General features: G+C 29.8%; 2 protein-coding genes across 7 annotated transcripts in view; one reads left to right on the top strand and one right to left on the bottom strand.

Moving 5' to 3' along the window:
- Positions 1 to 11,083, top strand: part of LOC114125874 (serine proteinase stubble-like) — a 16,314-nt gene extending 5,231 nt beyond the window's left edge. The window contains exons 2-8 of the mRNA XM_027989667.2: positions 7,909 to 8,213; positions 8,610 to 9,131; positions 9,883 to 9,971; positions 10,038 to 10,173; positions 10,258 to 10,396; positions 10,471 to 10,616; positions 10,703 to 11,083. Coding sequence (XP_027845468.2) covers positions 7,909 to 8,213; positions 8,610 to 9,131; positions 9,883 to 9,971; positions 10,038 to 10,173; positions 10,258 to 10,396; positions 10,471 to 10,616; positions 10,703 to 10,858 — 1,493 coding nt within the window. The 3' untranslated portion in view covers positions 10,859 to 11,083. The remainder of the gene's footprint in view (positions 1 to 7,908; positions 8,214 to 8,609; positions 9,132 to 9,882; positions 9,972 to 10,037; positions 10,174 to 10,257; positions 10,397 to 10,470; positions 10,617 to 10,702) is intronic.
- Positions 11,030 to 24,538, bottom strand: LOC114125873 (putative phosphoenolpyruvate synthase). 6 transcript variants are annotated; one of them, XM_050199167.1, is made up of 31 exons: positions 24,381 to 24,538; positions 24,038 to 24,158; positions 23,502 to 23,795; positions 22,959 to 23,104; positions 21,203 to 21,300; positions 20,981 to 21,125; positions 20,669 to 20,777; positions 20,558 to 20,596; positions 20,171 to 20,254; positions 19,902 to 20,087; positions 19,670 to 19,785; positions 19,470 to 19,578; positions 19,103 to 19,283; positions 18,818 to 18,963; positions 17,726 to 17,971; positions 16,669 to 16,822; positions 15,297 to 15,402; positions 14,694 to 14,830; positions 14,047 to 14,171; positions 13,817 to 13,973; positions 13,587 to 13,745; positions 13,388 to 13,516; positions 13,142 to 13,226; positions 12,969 to 13,057; positions 12,752 to 12,907; positions 12,336 to 12,481; positions 12,017 to 12,247; positions 11,696 to 11,792; positions 11,387 to 11,597; positions 11,233 to 11,307; positions 11,030 to 11,170 (listed from the first exon to the last, which is right to left on the bottom strand). In XM_050199167.1, the coding sequence occupies exons 5-31, from the start codon at positions 21,278 to 21,280 to the stop codon at positions 11,103 to 11,105; spliced, it is 3,564 nt and encodes a 1,187-aa protein (XP_050055124.1). In that variant the 5' UTR covers positions 21,281 to 21,300; positions 22,959 to 23,104; positions 23,502 to 23,795; positions 24,038 to 24,158; positions 24,381 to 24,538; the 3' UTR covers positions 11,030 to 11,102. The 6 variants fall into 6 exon arrangements, with proteins under 6 accessions (XP_050055124.1, XP_050055126.1, XP_050055121.1 ...); XM_050199169.1 differs by having other exon boundaries at positions 22,982 to 23,104; XM_050199164.1 differs by lacking the exon at positions 22,959 to 23,104.

Genomic DNA, 24,538 nt, shown 5'->3' with positions numbered 1-24,538 from the left:
ATTTCGTAATTTTAGTGAAAATACAATGGATATATTTTACTATTTATAAAAACATTAAAAAAAAAAAACAAGGTGAAAATTATAGTAAAAATATAATAATTTATTTATGTAATATTATCACAATGTAATAGTGAAAATAATTTTAGTATTCAAAAAAGTATGCATCAATCACACAAAAGTTCAAAAAATAAAATTCGAGGTTTGAGATCCATTGAAATGAATTTTGAAAACTGAATTTTCTTTTTCTCAGAAATCAAATATGTACAACACAAATACGTGGAATAAAAAAAAATAAAATATTATAATAGAAAATGTATTTCTTAATGTTTCGTAAATGATAATTAGTATAATATTGTTCATATGTTTGATATATTGATAATTTAACAGTTTTCGTTATGTATAATGTATGCATAGTTCTCGAAGACAAGACATTGTATTATTATTGATAGGTATTTTAGTATTTAGATCTTTACTTGCTTTCGTAATTTATAAGTAGCATAAATGTGATTAAATATTATTATCATAACCCGAAATATTCTCAGAATTTGGTTAGTGTATCGTGTAATACTGTGTGACACAGTCCATCCAAATAATTGCCCTAGATCTCTCTTTCGAAGAAATGTTTTAAACATTATTATGAGTACGTACGTAATTATAAATGTTTGTATCGAGATTAGAAAAACATAACACACACACATATATTATCCACATTTTGATTTCCGGTTTCTGTCAACTTCTGTTAACCTAGCTGCTTATATTCCATTTCTATGACGTATCTAATACGTCTAATATATCTGTTAAGGCTAGGTTATACGAATATATTACAGGCATTTTCGTTATAAAAACTATCATTGGCCGCCTGTGTCGTTATTTGTTATTTGGACGTAGGTTGTACTGGATTCGAAATAAATTATATAAATATGCAGATTAATAGTTGAGCGAATTGACAATAGATAATAACAGTATATGTTATATTGTGAGATGAAAAAAATAACGTTGCCAAAAATTCAATATAGGTACAAGTTTTTTATACGTGGATTGCAAAAATGACAAAACTTTTTTTTTTTAATATTAAAAGCTATCTCTACACTCAGAATCTAAGGCCATTGAGCATATATCATATTGGTTAAGAATATTGAGATAAAATTAAGTTGTTACATTGTTAATAGTATTTACAAATGTAAAAAAATATATACATTCAATTATGTTATTATATATTATATTAGGCTGATAAAATGTATTATTTCAGATAAAAGTTCTGGTAGTCTGAGGATATTATTTGTCTCCATTTTATTAACACATAACATGGAAAATTTAATGTTGAAAAAAATCCGTTTTACTCTACTATCAATGGGATATCGATAGGTTTTTTTTTGATATAATGATTTTGAAAATATGTAGGACAATTTATTAGACTCAGTCATCTTCGCCACAGACTACAGAGCATTGATCTCGCAATTAAATGTATAGACATTTAAACTTGAGGAAAATTAATCTCTTGTACGATTATTAAACTTAAAATAAATAAATATATTTTTTAGGAGATACCACTTAAAATACTTAATATCACTTTAATATGACGTTACAATATGTATAACTAATTTTAAATAATACATTTAATTAAGCTATTAAACTAAATAATATAATTATATATACTATTATAAAATAAATAGGTACGAACAACATATTATTATTTCATATTTTATTATATAGGTATAATATTTGAATTTGTCTCTGTGGTGAACTTGGTTGAGTCAAACCGTCCGTGTGTTAAATTAACTTGCATCAAAAGGTCCGCGTGTTAAATTGTCTACGTGCTCAATTATCCATGCTAAATTTTTTGCGACTGTGTCCGGACACAATTTTGAAGCATATTATGAGCATTTTAAAATTTACAAAATATGTATCATTTTAAAATTGAGATATTTTAGATAATATTCTTACCTTTAATTTGATAATATTGAAATTCACTAAAATATTTAAAATAAAAGAGTAAAACAGATAGGACTATTAACGTAAAATTTGGTATGTTATGTATTAGTAAAGTAAAGACACGCGCAGAGACATCACATTTATTACGACAGAAACATCAAATATTTTTTATGGGAAGTATTTCTTTTCTCAACAAATCATTTTTTGTTTAATGGATTATGAAACGTATAGATATAACAAAAATGATCACCATTCTAAGTGAATAACCATATTAGATGTACCTATAGTATATTATTTATATTATTGTAATAATTGTATGGGTAGGTGCCGTTGAATGAACACAACTAATATTACTTATTAGGTATAGTGATTATAGGTACATTGGAATGGGATTATAATATATAATATATATTTATAATATTACCATATATTATATATATTATATAGAAGCAATGCTTATCTAGTTATCTATATCTATATGTATATTTTGTCACGTTTAAGCTCATGAAATAAAATATATAATACCGGGACCCCAGAAATTAAAAATATTACATAGTATCTATAAATAAGGTTTTGGTCACAGATATATATAATACAATATACAGGTATATATATTTCTGTGGTTTTGGTTTTACTCGTACAATAACTTATCATACTGCATCCGTATATCAAGTGTTTGATGAATTGTAAACACTGTTCAGGATAAAACAAATTTGTAAAGTTTAAGTACATAATTTAACAGTCTAAGAATCCGAGGAAATAACGGACAATAGATTCGTCAAGTTCACGGCTACTCATAAATCAACTTACTGTACAGTGTGCACATCAAAACAAACATGATCATACATCTGTTTAAATAATATAAATAATAAAAGGATAATAATTCGCATTGTCATCTAGGTAGAGCTATGTTAATCAAGTAGTTATGCATAAATTATACATAGATCGGTCAATCTATTAGTTACAGTGTCACCTTCATAGAATGCGATTTTTTTTTTTATGTCATTATATTGTATAATATATTATATATTATACGAATAAAAATATTAATAAAATAATAACCATGACGTATAATAGATAACATCTATTATTTTATGAAGATAGTATAATGTACTAGGCAGCGAATGTTTACTAAGTGATTTCAAAAACAAAACTTCACATTGTCAGATATCTAATTTAATTCAAAAATATTATATATCTATAGATTTGATTCGATTTATTTAATTCAAAACATAATAAAAACAACAAGTTAAAATTATAAGTAGAAATTTTCATATTTAACACGCCTCTTTTAGTTTTCTCTTAAAAAGTATGTTGAAACATGGAATACATTTTGTGCTTTTTTATATTATTTCAGCTATATGTATATATGAATATACATTTATTATAATCATCATAATGATGCTATAGTATATAGTGTTTATACCTATCAGATGTATACAAATTGTAACGTAATTATTTTCTAAACTAAAATAAATTGACTACTACGAAAACGGTGACACGGATTTTGGAGAAAATATGATAAATATATTTTTTACAGTTGTTAGCATACATACATACATATACTTAACAACTGTTCCGTATGTCCACCTAAAGTATCGCGCGAATTTTATTTTCAAATTTATCGTTTTCACTCAGTTTGGGCAGGTTATGTGGGTACCGCTAATATATACCTTTACCTATATTATACCCACGACCAAGAAACATTATTATTGGTGTCATTTATGCGAATTATATTATTCTATATTATATAGGTGGTGTACACGGTGTTTAGTCGTAACTCTTATTTTGCGCAGTGAAATAACCTACAAACGAGCACAAAATGTATAAAACGCAAATATTTATATTTATTTATATATATATTATTATAGTCGTCTTATACTAATATAATGTAGGTAGTGTATACACATTGCATCCCCTCTATATATGGCGGTAACCCGAGCGTGCTCATGATGTGTGCATTAGAGTATATTGACCCACGTTGACTGTTCAACTTTTGTGATATAGTATAATATTATTGCGAATGACCAGTTTGGAAGATATTTAAAGCGTAAAAAAAATAAAAATAAAAAAAGTAAAAGAAAACAAAGTGGCCGAGTCCAAGACTTGATTGTTTATATATATATATATATACATATGTATGTAAACTACTCTGACCGCTACGAAAAAAAACCATCTATTTGATATACAGAAATATTGTTAAAAATACATTAATATAAATGGCGTGTGAATTTATGAGTTAGGATGTGACCCGTGGAGACGTATAGATCGAGTGTGTTGTATGTGTGTGTTTGTGTGTGTGTGTGTGGATATTTTGGCAGAGATATAATTGGTTTTGTGTGATAACACCATACGTATGCACTATGTAGTATAATGTGTGCGTGTCGTATGTACACGAGGAAGAACGGGAACAAAAGTGAATTTTAAACACGTTTTAGGTCGTTTAACCGATTCCGATTTGACTGTACCTGTATACATTGTACCTACCTATAATGCTCGCTATAATATTATGTACCTACTCATGTCTGCAGATGATGAAATTTAGCTATATATTTCAAATAAAAGCCTATACCCCCCACTGCAGTGTTATTCGTTTCGATTTTTTGCGATTCGGCATGACCATTAAATATTATAAAATTGTGAAGTCGGCATAACGCGAGGAAGCGGCTGACTGTATTAAACAAATAACAATTTTGTACATAATAATATACTCTAATGCGTTGGGTGATGATGGCATGACTATATTACTATGATTTATTACACATTTATTATATATAGTTTGTGATGATAGTTATTATATTTTATTACTTAGTATGTATACCGTCGCATAACCGAACAAAGTTGCTCATGACTTTAAAAAATGTTAATAGAAAAATTATAAATAATTCGTTTCTTTTTAATGAATTCGAAGTTTGTACCTATGTGTGGTTAGGATAACTTTCACCGAGGGGGAACTGGGCAAATCCATCGGGTGGCAGGTTTGCAACATTTTCTTTGGGCAGTAGGTGGGTCCCAATAATACAACACAATATTATTAGCAATCGACGCGACGCGAATTCGATTTTACACATTTACACGGCACGTAGGTATTTTGCATATTTGAAAATAAAAAAAAAGACAGTATAGTTTTCGTCATATTCAACATAGTACATTAATTAAAATCATTAACATTATTATTGTTCGACATATATTATTCTGAAATTTAGGGGTGGTCCAGGACAATTTTTGGTAACCTTTATGGTGTAAAAAATGTATTTTATATTTCAAGTTTATTTAAAATATTTAGAAATGTATACAAAATGAATCTTAAATAAGAAATACCGATCTTCGGTGTATTATATAGGTATACTAACCCAACATTGCGAGGTCTGTCGCAATAGAAATTTCATTTAATACGCATATAGGTAATATACATAATATTATATTGTACATATAATTATCAGCTTATAAACGGTTGTTTTTGTTTTGATTTGCTTAACCTTATACCTACGTTGGGTTAGGGTATGTGCTGATTAATAGGTACTCTGTAGTCTGTACGTAGAACGGCTTTCTAGTCTTTCTATTTATTTTCGCGGAAACCTAAATGGTACGACTTATTAATCATACATTCATACATACGTCATTCGATTATTACTATAAAAACCACAATTAGTATTAGTGTATTTAGTTTTATTAAAAATAAAAAACCAGATCGCTCGAAATAATAATATGCGTGTTGTGCTCGAATCACCGCAGACAAATATTATTAATATGATACATAGATATATTACAAGCATATATTAATTTGTGTATAATAATTACCGTAAACACTTTATAGGTGTATGTATACCTATATACGACCTGTAACATGTTATTATGTCGTGTCGAAACTGACGCCTGGACATGAAAGATCAAAGCGCGGTTAACACGTCTCTTTACATAATATTATATTCGCGGTAGGTATAAGTTATAGGCGAGCTGCAGTGTATTTCGCAGGATTATAATAATTTATCCGAAAGGCTGATATATATTATTCCTACAACGCTGCTCGAACGACGCGGTCGTGATTTTAAATAATATTCATAATTGGAATAAGAACGATTTCAGTAAGAATAAGCGAAAAAAAAAATTCGTACGCCCGCAAATAACACAGGCACTGAGGTGTATGTTATTTCGGTTTTGGTTATACTTAAATTACATATTATAGCGTACAAAGTAAACTTTATTACATGTATACCACCTGTATCGTTCGCCGGAAGCGTTTTCGTGTTTCGATTAAGCCGCGTGGCGCTATATACGTATAATAATATGTATGGCGTAGCTCAACGGTGGTCCGTTTTTGCATGATTAATCGGACCGCCGTTGGGTCATTAGCCCAGCTTCACTGTATTAAAACATTACCGAGCCCTATAATCATCGTTCATTAAATTTGCGAACGTCGGGAAAAACGCGTGATATCGCAGTCACCTATGCGTTGTCGTATATTTGATGCTTACAAATCGATGATTAATAAAAAAATATTAAGAAATCCGTACACCTATAATGTAATATATATGTCTACTGTGTAGAGACAGTTAATCGTCGGCGTGAAAAGAGATCTCAGAACGAGGAGAATAAACCCTCGAAAAGAGTCCTCATCGAGTTTAAGTATTGTTTAGGTAAATTTAGTTTTTTTTTAATTAAATTATTATATAAATAAATATAGGTATTTATTGAAAAAAAAAATATGATTTATATTCTCTTAAAATCTTTTAAACATGATGTTTATCATGTTTGATCATGATGTTAAATCATTTCAAACATTATTATGTCGTTTGAAATTTAAATAGGCATTATATTTTTTTTAATATAAATCTTTAAAAAACACGATTAAAAAATTATTCAATTAAAATTTACTTAATTAATTCGCTTTATACAGTCGTATTGTTTACAGTTTAAACAATTTTTTTTTGTTTAGAATAACGATTAATTGGTTCATAAACAACAAATACAAAGAATATTTAATACAAATTATTATATAATAAATATAACTATTTTCTACGGAAAAATATTCACAAAAATGAATTTTATTCTCAAATATTCTCTAACCCCTAAAGTATGTTTTTTTTATTAAAAATAATTTTTTTTTCATGTATTATATGTAACTTAAATGTATTTATTATTAATCGTATAAGTGCTAGTTTAGCCAGTTATAAAAATTGATACAATAACCGAAAAAATCTCAAAATCTTGTATTATGTCCAGTGTCCGTGTCTATTTATAATCGCGAGTATTTTTATAATGCAGGAACCGTGGAGGTCACCAACGATTTTCTATAATTATTCTATTCGTTCTATTCTCGCTAATGGAATCGGGAATCGAGATTAACACTTAATGTATCATATAATTTATAATTTAATAACAATATCAACCTAATAGATTATGAAAACGATGTAACGAACGTCGTCGTAAAAGCTTTTATTATTGCGCGCGTCGCTGGACTAAGCTTATTTATATTACGTACGCGCGTCGAACCGGTCTCGATAACACAAAGTGCGCCTGCAGACTTATCTAAAAAATATTATATTAATATTTAATGTCATCGTAAACCATATTTCTGTTCACTTGCGTGTACACGTGTAATTCTATATTATATTATTATTATAGGTGTAGCAGACATCGTCTTGTATAAATTATTGATGAATATTCGTGATAAAATAACGACAGTTTAGTCAAGTTGACTCGTGTATTATGTATGCATACATTATCATACTGTAATCATATTTGTACCGTATAAATCCCATCGGTATTCTCACGCAGAGTTTATAATATTATCATAATGTTTAATAATTAATATCTGGGGACCCACGTTTTCCGCGACATTGCGCGATAGGCGATATTATTCATATTATATAGTGGGCAGCCGCGGCGAATAATGTTCGACATTTAAAACTTAATCTAAAAATTTGAATTATAATATACTTAAAATAATACGGCTCATTTGTTTTATTATTGTAGCATATACTGTGGATCAGGGACATTCGACAGATCGTGATGTCGATCACCACCAAGCTCCGGTTGTGAGTAACAGTGGCCCACAAACCTCCGACGATATCAGTACCGACAGGACGTCGAGGACAAAAAGACAGAGTTCGTGGGGGATGGTATCAGGCCCGTGTCTGACGGGCAGAGGCACGTTGGGCAAGTGCACGAGTTTTCGACAGTGCTATCCACACATCAAAATGCCAAACTTTCAGTACTGGGACTCGTGGATGATGGGAATGTACGATACGTGTACGTACATAAGTATGGACCACAAACAGGTGAACACAAACATAATAATATATAATAATATGTAATAATATGCAATAAAAATGCAAAATTTAGGTGACTATAGGTCCGTATATTTGATTTTTACGTAAATAGAAAATCTTTGAATGTTCCTCTTTATATTAATATTTTTTTTTATACATACATTTTTTTGGTCGTAAATTCTTAGTTTTAAATGATTTTACAAACTCCAATATTTGAAAATAATTATCGTTAAAAATTACAAGCCAATATTATTTACTTAAAAACGTTATTTTAAAAATACGATTATCATCTTAAACGATAAAATACTAAAATAATATTATGTATATACCTACGTTATAATTTTGTGCACATTGAAAAATAAATAAAAACGCTACTGTAACCATCATACACCGATTGGCACTTAGATGTTTGGCGTGTGCTGCGATCACCCGAGCTTCGTCGGAGAGAGTCATAAAGAAGAAGGTATAAGACCACCGCCGTCGATGGTAATGCCACCGAATTGGCCACCACCGTTGCCAACGCACCCTCCAGACCACACTATACCGCCAATTCCTACTCATCCTCCACACACGCCACCACCAATGCATTCGACCGAACCAACGCATCCGACCAAGCCAACGCATCCGACCAAGCCAACGCATCCGACCAAGCCAACACATCCGACCGAGCCGACGCATCCGACCGAGCCAACGCATCCGACCAAGCCAACGCCTGCGCAGCATCCGACTATTCCGCCATGGCCGCCGTTCCAACATCAAAACTTCACTACTAATACTACCCCGCAAAATAAACCTACCACCACACCGTCTTATGTGGACGGCGATAGCGGCAGCTTCGATTATCAGTGCGGTCTGAAAAACGGTCCACAAGATCAAGAGAGGATCGTCGGCGGTCAAAACGCGGATCCCGGAGAATGGCCGTGGATCGTAAGTATATACGTCTTATATAGTGTAATGCAGTGGTCTCAAACTCAAATTACCAACGGGCCATATATATTTACGTCATAGGTTAGCGGGCAAAACACTTTTTTTTACTCATTTGTATTAAAATAAACAAAATCTAAATCAAAATTTTTGAAGAAATAAATGACCACTGGTGTAATGTATGGTAAATACGAGTGTCGCGTGTAATATATTTGCATCGCACACAAATGTCACGGTAAAATATCTTTTGTATTCACCGGTAATCGATGAAACTAGGTCAATCCAAAGTAGCCTATATACATACACTGCAGATAAGCTTAAACTCAATAACCTATGACGGGTTTCTGTTTATAATCTATACATTTCCGATGTCCACCGCACGGTACAATAATCTCAATGTCAATCGAAATAGAGATCATCTATGATGTGTGTGATATACATATTATAAAAATTGCAAACATCATAATATATACTTCATGATAATAGTGAAAATAATTGTTTCACATTGTGATCTCGTCTATTATTACAGACAGTAGTACCTATTGTTCTCCGGTGTATAATTTTTCGACTGCCATACTACAGGTAGTTGATCCATAGTTAGATAATGATTTCTGAGTATCTTCATTTACACATAGTTTATAGTGAATACAAATCTAAAACGACAATGGTTCGTGGTGTTCCCAATATCGTAGTACATAGGTATAGGCATACTATGTGCTCAATAGGTGTTTGACTATGACAAACAATATTTCAGGTAGCTATATTCAACTCGGGCAGGCATTTTTGCGGAGGATCTCTAATCGACGATACACACGTATTGACGGCGGCACATTGCGTTGCTCAGTAAGTATTGATGTAGACATTTTTAAACGTCCAACATCGTCTTGATATTCTGGAATTTTATTGTAGCATGAATTCGTGGGACGTAGCTCGTTTGACAGCGAATCTCGGAGACTACAATATCAAAAGTAAAACCGACGTGAAGCACATGGAGAGAAAAATCAAAAGGGTGGTTCGACATAAAGGTTTCGATCAAAGAACTCTGGTTAGTAAGACGTTGGACGTCCTATGTTCAAGGTCGTACATTAACTTACGTCTGATAACCTGTATGTATGTATTTTGATTCCAGTACAACGATATCGCGCTCCTGACTCTGGACAAACCAGTGAACTTTGATAAGCAAGTGCACCCGATATGTTTACCCACGAGCAGATCTATGTACGCGGGACAGACCGCCACGGTCATCGGGTGGGGCAGCTTGAAAGAGAGTGAGTTTTGAAGGAGACGAACGCATAATCATTTTTGGAATTGAAAATCAGCCCGATTTGTTGTCTGTTTTTAGGTGGTCCACAACCGGCGATTTTGCAGAAGGTCAACGTACCGGTGTGGACAAACCAAGAATGCAAGTTCAAGTACGGAGCCGCGGCCCCGGGCGGGATTGTTGACCACTTTTTGTGCGCTGGCAAAGCAGCAAGAGACTCTTGCAGTGTAAGTATAAAATCTTAATATCACGGTTGGCGGACTGTCTTTCGATGCGAATATATATTTTTAATTATCATTTTTTATTAAAACAGGGTGACAGCGGAGGTCCTCTGATGCTCAACGACGGTAAATGGACCCAAGTGGGTATTGTTAGTTGGGGAATAGGATGCGGCAAAGGACAGTACCCGGGAGTATACACCAGAGTTACGAGTTTCATGAATTGGATTACAAGAAATTTAAAAACGTAAATTGAAATAAGCGCAGTATTGCTTATACCGTTAATAATAATTGTGTCTCGGTAAATTATTATTGTATTACATATTTATATTATTTAATTTTTGTACATATTATTTAGATTAGTATAAATAGTTTTATTATTTATAATCTTATGTTCTTTAAACTTTTTGTATTGTTCTCAATTTATTTTATTTTATATATTTTACTTGAAAATTAAATGATACATAAATATGAACTATTATGTTGTATGTAATTTCAATTGGTCATATCACTGTCATCTTTAACGATAAATCCTTTCTCAGAATCTAGGATTACCATATCACCTGAAATTCAAAGTTGAATTTTCATTTTAAACACCTTCAAATTATTTTTTAATTTGTATTACCAGTTTTGAAATATTTTTTGGCATTTTGAACTCCAACAAGACAAGGTAACCCGTACTCTCTAGCGACAACGGCTCCTATGTACAAAAACGATAATAGTGGTCAATGGTATTGTACATATTGCAGGATTTAAATTATTTTGTTTTCATTGCATACCGTGAGATATTACACCACCGATCTCCGTGACTAAACCGGAAATAATCGGGAAATATGGTGACCAAGCTATGTCGACGGATTTCATGATCAAAATGTCTCCTGTCCGCAAACACCGCGCGTCTTCGATGTGCTCTATTACACACGCACGGTTTTTAACCCGTCCAGGAAACACGCAACAACCTTTAAACCGCGTAGAACTGTAAACAGATTCCTGTACGTAGAATACAAGGAATTTTAATTAATGTAAATACGTACAATTTGTAAGGATTAAAAAAATATACATAAAGTATAAGATAAATAATAATCAACCTCGTCTAAAAATTTTTTAGGAATAGGTGGTCCGTAACACACGTCGTCATACTGCAACAAAGCACAATCGGGCCACAATTTACGTCTTTTCATTGCTCTATAAAATTTAATAAAATAATTGCAAGAACAAATATATTTTTTTGTTTATTAAACACGAGATAGCCATAATAATACTATCAAGAGAAGACTATGTAACGATTAAAAATACAATAAGTCGAAATAATTTATGTGTATTATCATTAATTATGATAGATGTCATCACCTATTATAATATCTATAATCAAGATATGATATTATAAATAAATTATAATATACACTCACTTGTGTACAATTTCGGGATGACTATTGTTTCCGCACATTATTCTTATTTCGTACTGAGACATGAAAAAAATAAGTTTCGAATCGGGCATTTTTCCTTCCGTTACGAGTTTTTCACCGAGCTTTCGATAACCCAATCTGAGCTTGTGAGTGATCTGCACCAGCATATCTTTTGATTGTTCTCTATACGAAATGCTTTGACGATATTTCTTTAATAAATAATCGAATATTATTCTAATGATAACAAAAAAATACATTATAATTAATTAATTACATCAATTCGACGTTTTCTTAAATGTTGTTTAACTATAATTTAAAATACTTTTTAAAATATCCTCTTGAAACAGTACTAGAATCGATTTCTATTGATTTGTTATCGGGTTGACGGTGTTTATACAATATTAACGATTGAAGACAGGAAAATAATCGGTTACGATCAGTTGACCATGTTTCTGAACCAAAATCTAGCTATAAAATTAGCAAAAGATTAGTTTGATTCTTAACTAACGTGGGCAATAAGAATTAAATATAAATTTCCACTGGCAATATGTAAGGAAATCAATGAAGGCAGTGAAATCTAATATGCTTTTTTTTTATTTTACTATTGTTGGATCTAGCCAAACTATTATACTTCACATACAGTATTGTTAGTTTCAGTCCCAAAGTTTTAGTTAAATACTACAAAATCTTTAATTTTTATTTTTCTAAAAAATAACTATAAATAAGTGTAAGTCAAACCTCTTGGATACCACGGTGTCCATATTTTTTTATAAAGTCTTCCACTTTGTCATAACCTTTATCGCAGTTCAACTTTAACCATTCGTTACAGTTTTCAACGGGCAAATCACAAAATTCTTTTTTGGAAGGCATTTCAGAAATAACGTCAGCAATAGCCTAAAAAATAAAATAATATAATTAACAATTTATCACAGTATTATATGTTCATAAATTTTACTTGAATATCTTTTAAGATTGAAACGTTTATTATTACGTCTGGAGTATTAATTGAAGTTGCTAAATTGGATAATGTGTCAACAGGCGAGTCTAAAAATTTGAGTCTTATTAATTTTTAATCTGTATTATAAATTATATTTATGAAAAAAAGTTTTAACAATTAAATAAGTTTACCTTTATTGAAATCTAGTCCTAATATTGCCAATAATGTATGTGATATTACATTATTCATGCTTGATGCCACGTGACAATAAGTGACCTTTAAATAAATTATTTAGAAAAATATAATATTGAATAACTTATAATATATTACAAGTATAATAATATACAATGTAAGGTACCTAACTATATTTATAAATTTTTCCTAAGTTATAAGAGCATTTTATTATATAGAATAATTTTGTAATTTAAGTATAATACCTTTTCTAAAACATCCACAACGCTGTTGATATTATTTAAAAGATCGAACGCCGTATCTGATTGTTCTATATTTGCATTACAAATCAATTTATGTGTTTCGTTTAACCGTGATTCGAGGAATAGTGTTTCCTAAATGATATTTTATACATTTTTCAATATATTTTCATATGTATATTCCATATACAAAATAAATAACTACCTTAAATGAATAAATAGATCTCAAAAATTGTTGTAATGCAGAACTGCGATTTTTTAGTAATATTTTGTCCCAGATGTCACTTGTTAAAAAAGATTGTCCGGCTATGGAATATTCAATTATTTTAACGTAAACGCTACCAGGTTCTAAATCTTGAAATATCTTCCGTAAAAAAAATAGGTATACAATTTTAGTTAAAAAAACATTAAGTTTTTGTTAGTATAGGCACTTACTTGACACACGTTAAAACAAATATTGTTGTGAGTGTAGTTTAACTGTTTGTTACAATAAATATCAGTGGGCTCTTTTTCGGTCAATTTAAACAGTGGATACATTGAAAATAAATCCAAAGTCAACGATAAAGTGTGCATAGGTTTGGGATACACTTCCCTGAAATCAGACAAATAATTGTATTAATTACAATGTGTTGTACTCTTTACGCAATATTATTTCTCGGTCTGACTTCGCGTTATAAAACATCACTACGTCGTCGCTCGTAAATGGTGTGTCAAATTCTCGGGAGATTTCGTCGTTATTCCAAGCAAATATGGACGTGATTGGTCTCGACTGGAGAAGGTAAACTTGATCCTGTTGACGGAAGACGATAATGAATTTATAAGGTATGACGTTGACGTATGTTTATTGTTTATATACCTAAAATGATTAGTTTTTATCCTATACAATAAACGGTTAGTTGTCGACAATCGTTTTTAAGTCGCAATTTTGAAACCATATTCGTATAATAGGTTTGAATGTATTTAGAAAATGTGCATACTATTTTATATATCACACTTGCGTTTCGTTCATAAAACTCGATACCATATCGATATGTCAATACTACAGATGAAAGTACAATTATTAAGGGCTTATTATTATATATTTGGAATTTCAAATAGAGCTCAGTTATTGCAATAATTAATACATTTTTTTTTTACTATTTTAAGTCGTTCTATATATAATATATATAAACGGCAAAAATAATACAAATATGAAACCGCGTATGTATGAAAACGAAAATTTGAAATTGTATCTACAATACTTTAATAGAACGTCAGAACCTTGACTTAGTGTAAAACAACACAGAATTTTACTTAAACGCAAAATGAATACCTCTACAGCTACCCATTCGATGTCTTGCGGTGAACCAAACACGCCTTCCACTCGGACGCAGATGTCGGCCAACTTTTTAACCAAATCATCAGAAACACACCGCGGTTTCGCATCATCGTCGTTTTCAACGATAAAATCTGCAATTCATAATTGTTATTACTTATTATTAATACTGACGTAATGACATGACGTGGCTATAATTCATAAGTAAAGGTACACTACAACAGCTATACAGAGAAATAATGAGCATTGCTTGTAGAATGTAGATACTTATAAAGTAACTATACAATTCACATTTTGTTCAGTCAAAACACTTTGAATTCTTTGTCATGGATAGTATAACAAGTATTCAACATGAAAAAAATACAAAAAAATTTGGATTCACACTAAGTACCATATAAAATATAATATTCAATCTGATATTTAATTTATTAGAATTTTCTTTCTATAAAATATAGATGTATGGTAAAATGAATTGACGAGTGTTATACGTGGTTGTTTATTTATGTATTACATGATATAAATACTTTGTATGGTATAAGTATAATGGTAATTCAATTTAGTGTCATCTTAATTACTTGATGGCAAAATAAGTATATTTACTCGACATTGTCTGCGAGAGTCCTGCTGCAGAAGAAGTGAAGTCGTCGTCGAACTGCAGTCTAGAAACAACGATCTCGTAGGGTTCGACAGATCCCGAAACAACACCCTGTAACATGTTAGTTTAAGCTTTTTAAGACATCTTTACATGTATTCGCAATTTGTACATCTTAAAGTGACTAAAATTATGCACAGTGCGACACACCTCGGGTACCTAAACGAAATTTTGAGCGCTGAGCATTTAAATACGAAATTATGTAATTATACTATTTAGTATTTTGCAACCTAAATATGAAATTTGATAATATTATACTTAATTTTTAATTATTATTACTAAATAAATATTCATAATGGTTTTTATTTTTTTAATTATTTGTAACTGTGTAATGAAATATTATGTATTTATTAGTTTTGAAAATAAATAATATTTTTTTCATTTTAATCATAATCGGGAATTGTTTTCAAGTCATTGGTATAACAATAGTTTTGTGCTTTTAATGATAGCCATAACTATCTATATATATCTATAAATAAGTTTAATTATTGATAACAATGATAAGAATATTTTATCCATATTTTCGAACATTTTATTATAATAATATATGTAAATATGTTTGTGGTTTGGAACACAGATTTTCATACTAACTATAGTTAGACGTTGGTATAGACATATAGAAGACTGTGGTTTGGAACCGTCATACTATCTTCAATTACGGGTTTGAGGCGGAGAGACGAATAATTTTGGCACCGCTCCCTCAATTATATTTGTTTACATAGTTAATTTCATTTTAATATGTAAATATTAAAAATAATAATTTATGACAATATTATTACTTATTAGCAATAAACATTGTGAAAGTTTTCAAATATAACCATAATAAAATGTAAGTATTATAATACGCTAGGACAACATTCTTTTAAAATACTACCTATATTAATAACGATTTATTACTTAAATATTTGTGCCATGGTTTTAAATCTGATTACCTTGCTTGAAATTTTATCAAACTATAATTGACTATAGAATTTCCTTTGCTAGTAATAATAAGAACATTTTTTTTTTTTACTGAAATTGATTTGATGATTGTTTATTACTATTTACAATATGGGTGTATGAGAGACAATTCCCCTCAAGGCAAATCAAGTCCGATATAAAATGTGCAGCTTATGAAAATTTAAGTGTTTTAGCCTTTGAATAATTGTAAATGGTAGGATCTCGTTATTGATGTTATTGTAGACTGTAATAGTATTATACAGTGTAATACATACCTATATTATATTGGATTACTTTCACGGCGTGTATAAGAACAAATTCCCGATAAGTACTAAATAATTACACCTATATAATACGAGTATAGTTACTGGTTATGCTCACCGCTTTTTCCAGACCGTAACTAGCGGCCACGGTGATTTTCCCGGGATCGCCGGTGTTCGGGTCTCTAGAGAACGCAACTCCTGCCACTCCTGGACCACTCACTTGATCCTGAATGATCACAGCCATGTCACACATCAACGGCTGTCCATTATTCCTGCGAAAACGAAGTTTAATATTTTAATCGCAACAATCTGTCGTCCGCGATTACGATACCAAATGATGGATATAACAACAATGCCACGGTGATAGTGGTATATGTATTATAAACCACATAAAAACATTATTTTATTTTTTAAATATCATTTGTTAAGTCTATTAAGAGATGTCATAGTATTAACTCTGGATAATGCGCAACATAGTAAATTTGCATTCAGCAGAACTAACCAAAGGCGTAACAAGGATTATACATTTTTTGAGAGGCCTTCATATTTTTTTTAGGTTGAGTTTTCTTGTATACTACTCTTCTAATAAGTCAAGTTAATTGCAAATGACTTGTAATAAATACAACTTGACAAAAATAATTATACACTAAGTAATTATTTCACTAAGTATTTACATACCCAATTTTTTCTTTCATAATGTACTTATTCAAATTATAATTGTTGAAACTTTTAAATATACTCGAGGACCATGCTTTCGATTATTTAGATTTAAAAGTGTGAAATAAGTTTAATAATTTTCATAAAAAAATTAATTCTCATTTGAAAAAAAATAAGTTGGTATCACCACAGGACAATCCTTAATAAATAGTACAACAAATCTAAGCAGTTGCTAAATTTAAAAAAAAAGTCAAAGTCTTACAGCATTACTTATTTTTAGCCAATTTTATGTCTCATTAAAAAAACTCATTCTTGACTTATCCCTTATGTGTTTGGGAGCTAAGCGTCCCCACTCCGAGCTCGCGCTTGGGTCAGAAAAAGAAAACATTATTGCGCTGACATTCTCTTAAGACCTGAAGTTAATTTTTTTATAAATTAACACGAATGTATTTCGTGTTGAATTGTATAATTCGGTCTTCATGCACGTTTATAAATAATATATATATATATGTATATACTTTCGATACGTCAGAGCTCGCGCCGAGAAATTTGATGACCAACACTCTAAAACCGCCTCCGCGATTTCGTAAGTACGACCGGCACAGCCTAGTTTGGTGATATATTGACCGGCCGACGATGTCGATTCGCCGTCCTCGAACGTTCCAGACGAACGGACGGCGTATACGCGGTATTTGCTCACACCGTTTGAAATCGCCTCCAGCAACTCAGCACACAGTTTTGTTGACTGCCACTGATAGTTCAACCTGAACGTAACAATATATTATATTATACTACAATATAGCATATAATATACATGCCCGTAATAAGTACATCCAATGGCGGGCTTATGAAATAAATTGGTCCGGGAAAACTATTTTATTGGCTTTAGATAAAAATTTGTTAAAAATACTTTACAAATATATTCAGTATACACAAATTTGAAATGTAAATTCGAATATTTTCTTTCAAAAGTATATTTATTTAAAATATTCAAATTATAAATACCTATATATATATATATATATATTTAATTTCAATAAATTGTACATTGAAATATCCGTACATTTACAAATAAATGTATTTATTGTATACAATTAACTTATTTAAAAATATTTAAACTAAATATTTAATATTTAATACTTATATAGGTACAAATATATTTAATAGGTTAGATAATTCCTATTTTTTAAATTTGTAGTTAAACCGAGGGCCTCAGTGGCGTATGTTGATACTAAAAATGTTAGCCCCTCTCCCTGAAAATTTAATGAATTTTGTCTATGTTTAACCTGATTAGCTTTTCTGTAATTTACTTCTCTCATGAAATCTTATTATAAACTTATAGAACTATTATAAAATATTATTTAATATTATTAAAATTGTAAATAGTGCAAAAATATTGGCCATTAGACGTTTCATAAAACGAAAAAAAGAATTTGGGAAAATGAGAAAGTTCTTACAATATTATTTGTATGAAAAGCTACATGTCCACTATACCAGCAGCAGCCTGCCTGGTTAACTCCCGATGTTTTGTTGAAATAGTTTGCCAGTTTGCCACTGGGTACATATTATAATTCCTACGCTGAAATAACAGAGAATGATTATTTTCTTACCGTTCACAGTAGTTCGATAACTGTTCAAAATCACTCTGTTTTGCTTTTTCGATCGCATTGTTTAAATAGTTCGACAATTCTTTATTTTCGTTTATATGTGCTCTCATCGCAGTCGTCGTGATGCATATACCTTCGGGGACAATAGCCTTCAAGTCGAAACAACACAAAATAATATCGTGTTAGTATAAAAACCATCAACACATTTCTCATAGATTAAAATTCAATCTAAAGCGTGCGTAATAGTAACAATATGTGCATTTGCAAAATATTTAATGTGTAACTCACGTTGTTAATCAGACCATTAGCGATTATTTTTTTTAATCGGAACAGAGATTTTGCTTTGTTCCCTACTATATTGCTGAACGCGCACATCTCCGAGTTTAAGTTAACGGTTAAACCGATTTTATGATCGTTTACAGAAATGTCTTCTGTACATTTTACTAACTTGTCTGTCTTACGCACTTCTCTGAAAGTCCATAAAATATTTTATTATACTTCTATATTGTTCATATAATATGGATAAGGATACATAAATGGCTAAATGACATAATGGAGATATGAATGAATAATACCAACACAAACAAGATATTAGTTGTAGTGTTTTAATTTTTTAATACGTATAGTATTGTGCCGTTAAAAGAATATTACCTACTTGAAACATAAAAGTATTCCCTTAAAGTTGTCTCCAATAACGGTTTCGATCGACACAGTATTTAGGTTGACAATCATTTGACTTTTTAAATTTGCATTTAAATTGAAATCTATAACATTAAAATATAAAATCAACGAAATTGGAGTCCGGAAAGGATAATCTAGGGGAAAAAGTTAAAATATATAGAGTAAGATAATCACTTTTATGATATATTTCGATTGATTGACTATCGTTTTCTTCACTCACGAAATGTATTTCATCCGGCGTCAGTATTTCGTGTACTGAAATTGTTTTGAAATGCCCACGGCAGTTTATCCTAAATCCAGTCCAATAATTATATTGAAAAACAAATTAATTTGAATATTGTATATACTAATAACAAACCAAGTTCACAATATCATAGTAAAAACCAGTAGCTATAACATATATTACCTTTCTAATTTCTGTACGGAATACATTGTATCACTGTTCATAAATCCAGCAAATAACGAGTCGTCTACTGACATATTCCACCGTCTTAATTTCATAGCATGCATGTTTATCATGTCTGTTTTACCGTCAACGACCATAGAACCGGAAATTTGACCGAACTGATCGAATCCCAATAAATTGTTAATGCTAAACCGTGTAGTAAAATCAAAAATAATATATAATGTTAATGTGTTACAACATTGTGATTTAACTTATATAAAAACATTTACCAGTCTGGATCAGAATGATCGATTTCGTGTTTAAAAAATGTATTATTTTTACCACAGTAAACTGGAAATCCGAACGGCTTCCATCTAAACATTGAAGCAAGGCTATAAATTAAAATTGTACAACTAATAACTGTATATGTGTATTGTGTACTATGTTTGAGCTACTAATATAATAATCATAATACTTCTTTTTGAAAGTGTCTTTTAGTATTTTATGTTTTTTATATTATTTAATACAAAAAAACTGTTTTCGAAACATACAAATATATTTCTAATTAAAATCTAAATATAATTTTTGATTTTTAAAATAACCATATCGATTATGTATCTAATTGTTAGTAGGTAGCTATCAATCAGATAAAAAAAATATTTGTATCCTAAACTTACAAGAAATTTATCTTGAAGTGACGATAATTCCCGCCGTTTCTATGGAAAAAAATTATTTATAATAGTAAGTATTTTTGTTTTAATTTATAGCATATTTGTGTATTTTCTAACCTCAGACGTCCACTGAATACAATTCTCCATGTCTGCATAGGTACTGTACATTGAAATTGGAGACTGAGTGTTTTCCAACTAGAAAATTCATAAGATCCTTTATCTGTCTCTAAAAGAAACAACAAAACCAAGAAATATTGTTGGCGTATTAGTTGTTACTTATTGATTTATTATTAAATGTAAGGTCTTAAATAAATTATGTTTCTTAATAAAAAAAATAAATCCGTTATTTAAGCTAACGATACAACTTAAGATTTACCTAAATTTTAAACATGAAATTTATCTGAAGAAAATTAAGATACGTATGGATACCTTGATTTGTGAATTCAAGTCCTGTGGGATCTCGTATGTGTATTACAGATTTAGATTGTTTTAAATTGTAATTTTGATCAACACATAATATAATCATATTTCCAATTTTGTCTGCACCACAAAATACCATTAAATCTTGAACGTCCTACACACACATAAAACATAATTTGTATTTTATATTTAAGCATTTTTTATAAAATTTAAACGACTCAGTTATCTCACATTATTTCGTTCGTGATCCAATAAAATATCAGATGTAGTAGGCGCAGAAAAACATAACCGTTGCCGAAAATGTTCCATTTTTTACTATTTCCTTATACCTGAAAAATATAAATAAAAGTAACCTTGTACCTAAATCTATATAATATATTGAATATTCCATTTATTAATGTCTCATGAGACATTTCTTAAATTATGTTATGAATCAAATTTGCAAAAACATTATTATTAAGTAAAAGTAATTTTGTAATTCTCTCTAAACTTTATAATGTTAATTATTTTTATATCAAGGACCGATTTGATTAAGATTATGCTTTCAAGTGCACAAAGTTCAGTGTCATAGGTACTTCTTTTAATTGATTAAATTTATTAGTATCAATAAAACAATACATATATTTTAAGAAAATGTATTAATTTCTAATTGCTTATTATAATGTTGACTATTAACTGTATAATTTTGCTGCAATAGTGTTATGTGAAAATAAAAATAGAAGGAATCTGTCTGTCTATTACATATTGGAGGACGCTGGACGACAAATACAGATTAAAAAAAAATGTATTGTTAAATATACAATTATTTGCGTAAAAAAATAATTTTCAATCAACAAGTTAGGCAAAAGAGTGATGTGGATTTTACGTAAAAAAATTTTTTGGTAATTTACCGTGTAAATTTACCAAATTTACGGTAAAATTAGTAAATTTTTATTAAAATTCAAATTATAACGTACCTGTTGAATTTTTTCACAATATAATGTAAAGAAGGCAAGATAAATATAAAATAAAGTATTAATATTTAATCCCTTTATTAATAATAACAATTAATAATTAATAATTATTAATTTATCATAGTAAAATTATTTTACTAAAATATAAAATTAAAACAATTTTAATCTGTTTCAAAAAAAATCTCGTAACATTTTCTTTGTAAGTGTTGTTACAAAATAGACATTTTTGTCTATTATTTTGACACGCTTGAAAATATTGTTTCTTAATTTGTTGAGGCTTCATGACTTATTATAATATTATTTATTAATAAGTAATCATAAAATAAAATAAAATTGAACAAAAGTACGAAAGCACAATTATAACAAATTTTATAATCACAATTATATTGAAAATTATTATTATTTATTATGACCATGCTATTTATAAGTTTATAATAATATTGTATTCAAAATAAATGTGATTAGATAAAGATAAGAAATAGCGTATCGTATTAAACAGTATCAGTAACCCCGTACACTATATCACAATAAAGGTCCCCACACACTGCAGCGGTGGCGGTAAAATTCTATTGTCTCGGCGGTGGCGGTAAAATTGTGTCCAGACTCATTTTAACGCTACCGCCACCGCTACCGCTGCAGACCTGCAGTGTGTGGGCACCTTAATCCGTATCACGTAACTGTCGTTATCATTTTATAAAAATCCTAATTTGTATTATAATCCTAATATCTTGATAAAAAATACAAAGACCTACAAATAAAGTGGTCACTCAACTGTTTGAGTGGTAAAAAAAATGTAAATTGTAAATTGTTTTTTGTAAATTTATGGTAAATTTACTTTACCGGTAAAATTTTACATGGTAAATTTACGAGACTCACATCACTAGCGCCGCAAAACCATACAGTACTGTGTTGAATTTGTTTGAGTATTTAAACGTTAGTTTGGGAAGTATTAAATAATATCAATAATATAATTTAAAAAATATGAAACCATTGTTACCGTATAATGTAATAATAAAATATAAATCTATACCTACTATAAAAGTAAGTCCACACAGACCTTTCAATTTATCACATCATCCGAGTTTGCACGAAATACCGGGACATAAGAAACAAACTCGCTATACCATCGAATATGGAAGAAGCTCTCAACGAAAACAATGCCAGTAAAATGATCACATTTCTAATCAAAATTAATTTTATAAATAAACTTTAACATTGTGAAAATCTTTTTTCTTAGCAGTTAGGGGACATGTCCAATATTTTGATATTTTCAGATTTGTACAGAAATATGTAATTTGTATCTAAATCCTTTATTTAGTGTTAACATCTAACGAAAACCTAGTTACGTGTTCCTATAATAGTAGGTATAGCACCCAACAGTATGATGCGTATCTTTTTTTCATTTGTTTAGAAAAGGGAACATAATAATAAGTTATAGAAAATAGGTAAATTATGTGTTTCTCCTGTAAAATTTGAATTTCAAAGTATATGTATTATATTATACTATTATACATTACAATATATTAAAATAATTGTTTAAAGCGACGTATAGTTATGAGCAATCTCCTATGACCCACCTTTGAATCGACGATGAATCAATTATTATTGTCGAAGTGTACATAAGACGTAACAACGGCTCGGTGCTTTGAACGGTCCTGCGGGATTTGATATTTAAATCTCTGCGTTCTAACTACGACTGACGGACTTAATATTGAGATTAGAGTAGATAAGATAGGTTAAAACGCATCCAATAATAATAATAATAATAACCAATAGAAAATTAGTAGAGTACGTCAGCAGCTCTGATTGGCTGTATGATGCGAAGACTCACAGAATGTCATGCCCAATTTCATTTTTTAATAAATAATTACCTAATAATTAATAATAATCGTTATTATTGTTATTCGTTTTAAGAATTTATAATATTACCTATATAAGATATTTCTCGAGCGCAAGAATAATGATATTAATTTGAGAAAAATGTGTTTTTATTATCCATAATTAGTACATTTATGAGAATTTATAAACACCTTAAATTTTTTAACGAAAATTTAGATAGGTATATAGGTAAATTATCAAAATGATAATTATATTAAATATAAATTTGACTCACCGAAAACGTAGCTGTAAATAAGTCGTGTACATATACAACAATTATTCTAGAATGTGCATAATATATATTTATTCATACGGCGGCTATTGCTATACTCATAATGATAAATTCGACGATGACGCTAAAACATTAAGAGTATAGACATAAGACATAACAATTGATTATAATGAATAATTATTGTGTTTGAATTTCACGATTAAACTGGATGAACGCAAATAACACGCGTAATACCTACCTATAAAATATATGGGTACCACGTAATTATGTATTATATAGCAGGTTGGTTCTAAATATTATGTACTTGTGTAATATTGTTAGAAAAAATTGATAACTATTCTATCACCTTAGGCATACGAAGACGAACTGCACTATATACCGAATCGTCAGTTATCCAGTTCTCGACAATTTCGGGTCAGCATTATAAAGTTGGGTGCGTGAAAAAAACATTGAATACGAATTATTTAAATGATGCTGAATAATGATACTGACCCCACTATTGTT

Source organism: Aphis gossypii, chromosome 2, assembly GCF_020184175.1.
Source record: "Aphis gossypii isolate Hap1 chromosome 2, ASM2018417v2, whole genome shotgun sequence".
Taxonomy (NCBI): domain Eukaryota; kingdom Metazoa; phylum Arthropoda; class Insecta; order Hemiptera; family Aphididae; genus Aphis; species Aphis gossypii.
The sequence above is the reverse complement of the archived record's forward strand: the minus strand, read 5'-3'. Positions and strand labels throughout refer to the sequence as shown.

Bases quoted from the DNA above. Each gene is read 5' to 3' on its own strand.
- LOC114125873 (XM_050199167.1), bottom strand. From the start codon at position 21,280: ATGGAACATTTTCGGCAACGGTTATGTTTTTCTGCGCCTACTACATCT. The intron at 14,831-15,296 runs GTAAATATACTT...TATGAATTGCAG, and splicing joins ACTCTCGCAGACAATGTCGA to ATTTTATCGTTGAAAACGAC. The intron at 13,058-13,141 runs GTAAACTTATTT...TCAAATTTTTAG, and splicing joins AGGACTAGATTTCAATAAAG to ACTCGCCTGTTGACACATTA.